Genomic DNA, 9,490 nt, shown 5'->3' on the forward strand with positions numbered 1-9,490 from the left:
AGAGAGAGAGAGAGACAGAGAGAGAGAGAGAGAGAGGAAGAGAGAGATAAAAAGAGGCAGAAACTCTACACTGAAAAGATGACAAGTTTCTAGAAAAAATTGCGCTTTTAAAATAAGAGTATTTTAAGATTAAATTACCAAAACGAAAACATTAATTAGAAAACTGCAAAATTCTCAACAAATACTAAATAAAATACTAGATGTTTGTTTTGAAATTCTCGTGTCCAACGAAATTCCTATAAATTTTTTATTTGGCTTTCAGTTTTTCGTTACTAGAGGTGTCGAACCATTCTTCATTGTAGTCTGTAAGAAGATAACAAATTACGCTCATTAAATAATAAAATATAATCGACATAATTCGCATAGTCAGAAAAAAAAACAAAAAAGTAATCTTCAATCGAGTGTGCTCGACTGTGAAATACCTGCTACCAATAAAAATATTTCAGTATATACGGAAATATACCGAATTATAATTGTTATATTATATTTAAAATATCGATTTACTATTACTTAGAAAATAAACCATAGAGTACAAAATATGCCAGATTTCTACTTTTAATACGAACTTGGTCCTACATCAAATGTTTTTCAAATGAACATGTGTTTTCATGTTCTAGAAAAAAATTCTTAGAACTTAGACCAAAAGCATGATTATACACAATTTTTTCCAGTGTGGCCAGTTTGCCATGAAATTGCACAAAGCGACATTAAAGCTGACTTCAACTGCAAATACTCCTTGCAACTTGCAACTTTTATGCACGCACAGTTCGTCACTTGCATTAGCAATGTACCAAAGAAAAGAGAGTTGATGACAAGCATAAAGCGAGTAGTCAGGAAAATCTACTAATAAAATGTGCGCCATCAGTTTATTAAACTATCTACACTTTGTTTTTTATTACGGGGTATCATATAGTCCTTATTCTCTGTACGCATTCAGCGTTATGACTTTATGCCATTTTAAGTGCTCTCTCAATTTGATGCGCCCATATCAGGCTGTAAACTATTAAAAGCCAACGCAAATAAACAAAGCATGAAATATGCTTGTCGTTAGTACTCGAGTGACCCTCTTCGAACTTACCAAAAAAAAAAGGAAGTAAGAAAGCTTCAGTCGAGTATGCTCGACTGTGAGATACCGGCTATCTATTGTGAACAAAAGCAAAACAATGCGGTATTAGCTCTAAAATATACTAAAGTAATATACCATAAAAATACCAAATTATATATTTGGTATATTGATATTGTACTCCATTCGAAATATACCAGGCTGTGCAAAATATACTAGATATATAAAATATACCAAATTCATATACCGCAAAAGTACTAAAAACTACATTGCAAATATAACATAAAATGCAAAATATACTAGATGCACAAAATATACCAAATTATATACCGGAAAGGTACTAAAAACTGCATTGCAAATATAACACAAAAAGATATATAAAATATACCAACTTAATATACTGCACAAATTCTACAAATAATATATACCAAATGCCATATTTCTTCTATTGATATAGTACTACATAGGAAATATACCACAGAGTGAAGAATATACCAGATTTTTTGACTGTTACATAAATTTATTGGAGGCACAAAGTTAAAGTACTCTTGAATTCTATGAGTAGTGGGTATAAATAACACACAACACATTTATTGATATGTGAAGCTAATATACTTGTGGCGCGTGTTCAGTGTTGCGCGACAATGGCATCGATGCGTACGCACTTTCGTGCCACAAAGGGCTTCTGTTTGTGCCACTTGCTGTGCGTGTGGCGCATGACGGGTAAACTCTGCACCTATTTGGGTTATTATCACGCCAGCTATGTGCCACAACGCTGCAGTTTTGTGCTCGACGATCAGCTCTATGTGCAACTGATGGCGATTGTCAATGGCTTCTTCATACTCGGTTATTGGTGGTTCGCACAGCGTTGGATCTACGATCAGTTGTTGCTGTTGTTGTATGCACCACTTTACATCTACTTCTTTCAACTGCGACAACACATCGCTCAGCTGCTCAACGAGTGTGCGAAGATTCATCAAAGATTTCAAGCTTTACTCGGCTCTTGGTTATGCGTCTCGTTGCGCAAAGGATCTGTGTTTACTTTGTTGCTGCCGCTGGAATTGTTGCTGCTGCTCGTGTGGCAATATCACATGTACTACGGCTATCAGTTCTGCTTTCTGGCCGGACTCAGCTTCATCTATCTGCTGCAGTTGGTCTGGCTGGGCAACTATCTCATCTGGCTGGCGAGCATCTATCGAGCGTTGAATGAGTTTCTCTTGCATCATATGAGCAGCTACCGCATGGGAACCTTGAAGGGCATTCTTAGACAGGAGTCTCGAATTTGGCGTTTGCACTTTCGCATCACTCGCTACTTTGTGCTGCATCTGTTCTCGTTCCTCACCTTAATTGTCTCGCACAGTTGCCGTCTCTTTCTGGGCAGGATTAACAATCATCAGCTGCACATCGATCGATTGCAGTTGGTACACTTAATGCTGTTGCTTTCCCTACTCATCACACTTTTGGCTGCAGCTTGTGAGTTGCAACAGCAACGCAGACATTTCCATTGCAATTATCTGCGCCTCGAGGATCGCATTGAGTACTTTCAGCTAAAGTCGTGGGGACTGCTAAAGCACCAAACGCTGCCCATGCCCTTCGGCCTGCCTCTGGTGCGCTCCTTTGCCAGGCCACAGCACAAAAGGGACATCATCACCATGTTGGCAAGTTTGTGCTTTCCATCGACAATGTGTCGTTTCCATTGGCTAATCAAATGTTTTTCCTGTGCTTTTCGTTTAGATTGCCAGCAAACTGCCCGCCCCCAAGTTGCGTCAAAGTGCTTTGCCTCTGGTCAGCATTGGTCTGGGCCATCATCGAGTCCAATTGCCGTTGCCCCCGTTGCTGTCGATGCTCAAACAATTGGGTTTCATACTGTTGCTGCCACTCTTCGTTCAGCTCCTCAACTCCCAACTCAGGGTGACCTTCTACAATCCCCTCACCTCGGGCTATTCAAATGCTAATGTGACCGGTACAATTAGCCAGGTATTTCGCTTTTACGTCTATGATGAATTGGAATGAATTAAACGCAATTTACCCGCAAATTAAACTAAATGTGGCTATTAATAATCGGGTTCTCTTCTTTTGTGGGTACTTTTGATATGCTATAAAGTGTAACAGATGGTGAAAGAACTTTATGTTGACTCAAACTCAAACAATAAACTTATTTCGAAGAGAACGCTATATTATATTTATATTACATTCATTTATTTTAATAGGTGTCGTTAAAAATTTCTCTTTTTAATTAAAATCAACTGCTTAAAGGATCAGTATAGCTCGTTTATTATTACTTAAAAGTAATTAAAAACAGTTTAAAAACTTCCAAGTAAAAAGAATCTGTTCGGAAGAAGAATAATTTATCTTAATACTGTATTATTGAATACAAATTACCTGAATTTTAATTATTTCTAATATATGTTACTTAATGTAAAGTTTTTAGATATAATACTAAAATATAACTTAAGAAATAACTTGAGCCACACCAGAATTTTGTAACTTTTTATTATTTAAGAAAAAAGTGTTTTCTTTTTTCATTAATTGTAGTACATTCTAGAGTATGCACAATAATATACCCAAAGCAACTTGGGCCTTAGGCAGTTTTAGTTTGAACTATTTCCCAATTTGAATTTGAGTAGTAATTTTAATAACTCTTTTAATGTTTTTCACCTTGACTTGCTATATCCCTTCTTACAAATAATAAAATATAAAAATGAAAAACTTGAAGAGCATTTATTAGTTAATCTATTCAACACATATGCTTTTTTATTTGTCCTTTTCAACCGTCAACCTTAGTTCACTTTCAACATGTGCAGCATTCGGTTGTTCTGCGCAGTGTTAAAGCTGCTGCGAATTGTTTTTCGTTGCACTGGATTTTTAAGACTGCGCTTCGACAGAGCCAGACAACGCTTCGATGTGGAGCATCCCAGTTGCTGCAAGGAATTCCTTCCTTTCTTTGTCGTGCTGCTTATCATTAGTGCACACTTAATTGTGCTGTTCAGTATGATGGATACTTACTATGAAATGACGGAAACGGAGCCAGATTTATCGCCTCCCTTTGATATGATGTATTTGTTGTTTCAATTATGCCAAGATGTGATCTTTGTGGCGCTGTTTTTTTACTGCCTGGTGACGAGGAATCAACTATGGAGAATAATCAACGAAGCTCAATTGTGCTATCATCAGCTGACAAGTTCGCTCAAAAAACGCTTCGTTCTAAGATGTTCCAAGTTGATGAAGCTGATGGCAATTGCTCAGCTGTTTCTGTTGGTTCTAATGTGTTTGCAGATCACTTGGTTGGATTGGCCTCGTCTCGATGAATTCTATATCGTGGATTACATCTTGGGTGTTGTGCGTCTGCTCTTCGTCTGTGTGTTGACACTACAATTCTTTTATCATTTGTTGAACGCTGCATTGCTGCAATCGTTGAATCGACTGCTGCAACAACAACGGAATCTCAAGCTGTTGCATCGAGTGTTGAACGTGCAACCGTCGCTGAAGCGGATGCAACATTTTGCTGCCTGTTATTTTGGTATTTTGTTCTTCAGCTTCTTCGTCTTTTTGTATCTCAGATGTGGCATGTTCATTGCCATCTTCAGCTACGACGAGCAGCGTTTCACGGTGGACGAAGACAATCCTGCAGCGGAAATGTCGATGCCGCCAACTCGCGATGAATTGCTGCGAGTCGATGCGCTTTACTTGGCCTGGCAAATGGCGATGATGTGGCTGCTGCTCGGTGCTGCTCTTTTACAGCAACGCGAGCAAAAGCAGCTGTCGGAAAACATTTGGAAAATGGACTTTCAAAGTGCGGCAGAGGCGAGTGGATTAAGTAAAGGAGGATTAATTTCAAAGGACATTCAAAGCTTTCTAGTAAGCCAAAATTCGACGTTAAGAGTCTCCATAAAACTCTGAAAAATCTCTCTCTTTTTTATAGCTCACCACCAGACTGTCCATTGTGGACTTTCGTCCCAGTTCAATGAACTTTTTGTCCTGGAAGTTAACCTCCACACTGTCAAGGATGCCACTCGTTGCCATTGTGAGCGCCTTCAAGCTGCTGCTGCAGGTGATGCTCTTCAGCACCTTGGTGTACTTCGCTTGAGTAAACACGCATTTACAATTCAGTCAGGTCACAATAAAACTGTGGAAATTGAAGAATAATTAAATTAGCATATGGGCATTTCCACAGAAAGGTCCACCGCGGCCAAAAAACTAAAAGTTCTTGAAAATGATTTTTTTTAACATGGTTACATAAAGAAATATTCAAGTTTAATAAACTTGAAAGAATTTTGCATTTATCATTTATAGATTTCAAAATATGCGAATGCAAAGTCGCGCAAACGCACCTCTTGTGATTATGATGTTTGTAGGGCATATTTTGTTTTGATAACAACTTCTAAAATAAATGAATTATGCTTTGTCTTTTGCTTTGTAAAATCATTTGGAGATTGCAAGAAACGAAAGAGAACGCAAAAAGTAACATGCGATCACCAATAACGGTAAAAATTTTGATTTGCTTTATCACTTATTTTAATGTCCCGTGCGCGACCGAAAAACAACATTTCTTATCAGAAGATCCAAATCACTTGCTCGAATTGCATCAAATTTTTTTTGCAAACAGAGTTTGTGCGTGCAGTGAATATATAAAAAAAATTTGGGGAAAAAAAAATATTTGGATTTTTGGTGATCGTTTAAAGTTTGTCCCGTGCGCGACCGTAAGTACACAACATAATTATATAAATAATTTTTGTATATTTTTTGTAAACTATATAAAATTTTAAATTATTTAAATGTAGATGAGTGTAACGAGTTGCCAAAAAAGAAGAGAAACATGTAAACGGTGGAGAGAAAAGTTGAAGGAAGACCCAATAAAATGGGAAAATTATAAATTAAAGAACAAGGAAAGAATGCGGAACACTAGGCTAAACTGCAAAACGGCGACAAATGGAATTAATGAAGTAGTGGACAACAGGAGACAGATTGAGCGAATACGAAAGAGCCAATATCGGCAAAAAAGGCTAGCAGAAAAGAGAGATGCAGAAAAAATAGAAGCAGAAAACGATGCTGCAAAAAAGAAAAATCCCTACAAATGCAAGCAAACCTTGGGGAAAGCAGTAAAAAAAGGTTGAGAATGCTCTGCCAAGAGACATAGAAAAAAAAGTAAGAGTACTTGAAATTTTGTTAAACAAATTTAAAGAAATTCCCCAAAAAAAGATTACGAAAACTGAATTCGAAAAGACCCTACCAGAGAGCTTAGTTTGCTCAATTAAAGAGTTTTATACTAATGACAATATTAGTGTCCAGGCCTCAGAAAAAGGGACACAATTTTGACAGCAGGCGAGGTAGTTGCCAAACGTTTCATGATGACGACAGTGCGTGAAGCATATGAGCTCTTCAAAAAAGACAATCCCACCGTAAAAATTTGTAAGTCCTATTTTTTTAAGATGCGGCCACGTCATGTGCAATTAATAAATAAAACGCCGCACAATATGTGTGTTTGCATGTACCATGCTAACTTCGGTTATTTGCTGGAAAGCTGTGCAAAAATTATGCCATTTTTCCCCAGCAATTTCGAAAGCTTTCTTAAAACTGTTTGCTGCAATATACTTAGTGAAAATTGCATGACAAGCAATTGTAAGAAGTGCTTAAACGATTTAAGATACCAACTTATTCCTCTCTCATATTTACACAATATGAATGATGAAGTAAGTTGGCAGCATTGGCGCAAAATTAATAACACCATGGCCCTTTCAACAACCGATGCAACTCTATCGGATCTTATTGTTGAGTTGGAAATGGCATTGCCCTCTTTTAAAACGCATTTTTTTGTCAAAAGAGCCCAGCAAAAATATTTTGATGAAGCAAAAGAAAACACATCAACTTCAACTGAATTGGTGATTCAAATTGATTTTGCCGAAAATTATAGGCTCACAAGTCAAAATGAGATACAAAGTGCTCATTTTAATTATCGGCAGGTAACCATTTTTACTTGTGTAGCTTGGCTGCGAGGCGTTAAAAAGTCGTTTGCTCTTGTCAGTGACAAGTTAACGCACAATAAGCTCGATGTTTTTGTTTTTTTGGTGGAGATTTTGAAAAATATTAAGACATCATATGGAAGTTTTTCAAAAATATTAATTTTTTCTGATGGCTGCTGTTCGCAGTTTAAAAATAAATTCATATTGTCAAGCCTAGCTGATATAGCAGCATTAATAGAATGTCCAACATTGGAGTGGAATTTTTTTGCTAGCTCTCATGGGAAAGGAGCTGTTGATGGTGTTGGAGCAGTAGTAAAACGAAAAGTTTGGCAGATGACAAAATCAAAAAGTATGGTTTTACCTGATGCATTATCTTTTTATCAGTGTGCACTCCAATATGTTAAAGGTGTACAACTAATTTTTTTGTCAACAGATGAAATTAACAAAGATATTTTGAAATACAACTTAGACGAAAAATGGAAAGAGGTAAGAAATATACCTGGTATATCTAAGTTCCACTTTTTTTCGTCGTCTTATAACGAGGTAAAAGCAGCGAGGACTGCTTATTCCTTGCGAGATACTATTCTTTGTATTAAATAAATTTATAATATTAAAATAACATAATAATAACATAATAATAATAATAAATTAATACACCAATCTATATTACAATTAATTTAATGTAAATATCATTGAAGTTAAACTTTTTCGATTTAAAAAAACGCAACAATTTATTAAAGTATTTCTTAAGTTTCTTCTTTTGTAAAAATAAATAAATTCACTATTTTTGTTAATTTAAAAATGTTTTTTCGATGTATTTTTCAAATATTTCTCAACAACAGCAATGACAAGAACATAAAAATAGTGGCGGTAAAAAATGTCCCGTGCGCGATGTCCCGTGCGAATTTACTTCAAATTGAATTAAAAAAAAAATACAAGTCGTTTTTGAAAAAAATTATAACCTTCTTAAAGAGGCATCAATGCACAAAAGTTTAAAATTAGTTGCATTAAAATATTGCCTCTGGATTCGCTGAAATTTGCGTTTGAATTGGTTGACCTCTTAAACCACTTCCGTTTTGTGTCCCGTGCGAATCGCTTGACTTCTGCAATTATCTTCTGAATGAAAAAATACCCCACATCAATCTTTGCACCAATGAAAGAGCTAATAAAATGCTATACATTAAGCTTTTCATTTGAAAAAAAAAACGTTTCCTTTTTACCGTGTTTTTACTTTGAACGCGTACGAATGTCCCGTGCGCGATTTTGGAAATGCCCATATACATAATTTAAATGACAGTCACACGGAGCTGGCCAAGCTGTGACTTTAACCTCGACCCGCACCTCAATTACTTAATGAATAACAAGCGCAACGACCTTTGAGGCCTGCGGTGACCGACCATTCCCGGAATACGAATATATATATGTAGATGGGGAAAACATCGGCATAAAAAGGGCCAAGTTTGAACGCGAGCTCAAACTTGAAACTTTGGCCATTATAGAAGATAAAGTGAAAGACGAAACGGTGGCAACTTGTTGTTATTATGAAGCAGCAACCTTTTCACAACTCCCAACTTCAGGTTCCCCTTAACATTAACTTTACCTTTCTGTCCATTTTCTCTGTACTTTTTTGCCTGTGTGTAATTTATGCATAAACTTGATTGAATTTGCTGCGCATTCGCAAGATTTCAGAGCACAGCACCGCCAGAGACTGAAGTCGAGGTAGATGTATATCGAAGGCGAGGCGAATCAGCTGAAATTCAATAAATTAACATAAATCTCAGGCATTCAGTTGGCGAATTTTATTCGTACTTGTATGCAAATAACGACGACGTGGAAGTCGATCGATTTCAATATAAACCTCATGCCTGGCAACATATGTGTTGCATGCAACATTGCAGCGAGCGCAGCAGGAAATTGAATCAGAAGTCGCACAACACAAGGCAGTCGTCATGACTGCCAGGCGAACTGAACTAAATGAATTTCCGGCACACACCGAAGATCGCAGACGCTTCACTTCACTTCGATTCCGTTTTGCCTTGCCTGGTGAAATGACTTCGATTTGCAGTCAGTTATGCTGAAGATATGATCTGCTTTTAAAGTGCACCTTCAATTGTCGTCAGCGTCGCCATTTTGGCGGCCATCTTGTCGGCCATTTGGTCGCCATGCTTGTCGCGCTGTGTAGGCGCCAATGCAGCAGCCATGGCTGACTGAATGTTGTAGGTTGTTCGCTCGCTCGTTTCGTAAGTTTCGCTGAAACGCTGCCAAATGTCCATTTGCAGACGACGACGATGGGAAAAAAAGGCGTAAGCAGCAAAAGCATTCAGGTCAAATATTCGAATATTTGCTTGTGCGGCTGATCAAATTTCGCTTTCGTTTTACACGTGCTTCGCCAACTCCTTCCGCCGTGGTTATTGATTATGTTAAGGTTCATTTGCTTTTTCGACTACTCACTGGCTGCCTGATGGCT

General features: G+C 37.3%; 2 protein-coding genes across 2 annotated transcripts; both read left to right on the top strand.

The window, feature by feature from the left end:
• Window positions 1-1,707: 1,707 nt before the first annotated feature.
• Window positions 1,708-3,076, top strand: LOC117572165 (uncharacterized). The gene is made up of 2 exons (XM_034254815.1): window positions 1,708-2,717; window positions 2,806-3,076. The coding sequence occupies exons 1-2, from the start codon at window positions 1,708-1,710 to the stop codon at window positions 3,074-3,076; spliced, it is 1,281 nt and encodes a 426-aa protein (XP_034110706.1).
• A 981-nt stretch (window positions 3,077-4,057) lies between these two features.
• Window positions 4,058-5,150, top strand: LOC117572163 (uncharacterized). Its single transcript, XM_034254813.1, has 2 exons — window positions 4,058-4,921; window positions 4,986-5,150. Exons 1-2 carry the CDS (start codon window positions 4,058-4,060, stop codon window positions 5,148-5,150), a joined length of 1,029 nt encoding a protein of 342 aa, XP_034110704.1.
• Window positions 5,151-9,490: the final 4,340 nt, after the last annotated feature.

The sequence above is a fragment of the Drosophila albomicans genome, chromosome 3, assembly GCF_009650485.2.
Source record: "Drosophila albomicans strain 15112-1751.03 chromosome 3, ASM965048v2, whole genome shotgun sequence".
Taxonomy (NCBI): domain Eukaryota; kingdom Metazoa; phylum Arthropoda; class Insecta; order Diptera; family Drosophilidae; genus Drosophila; species Drosophila albomicans.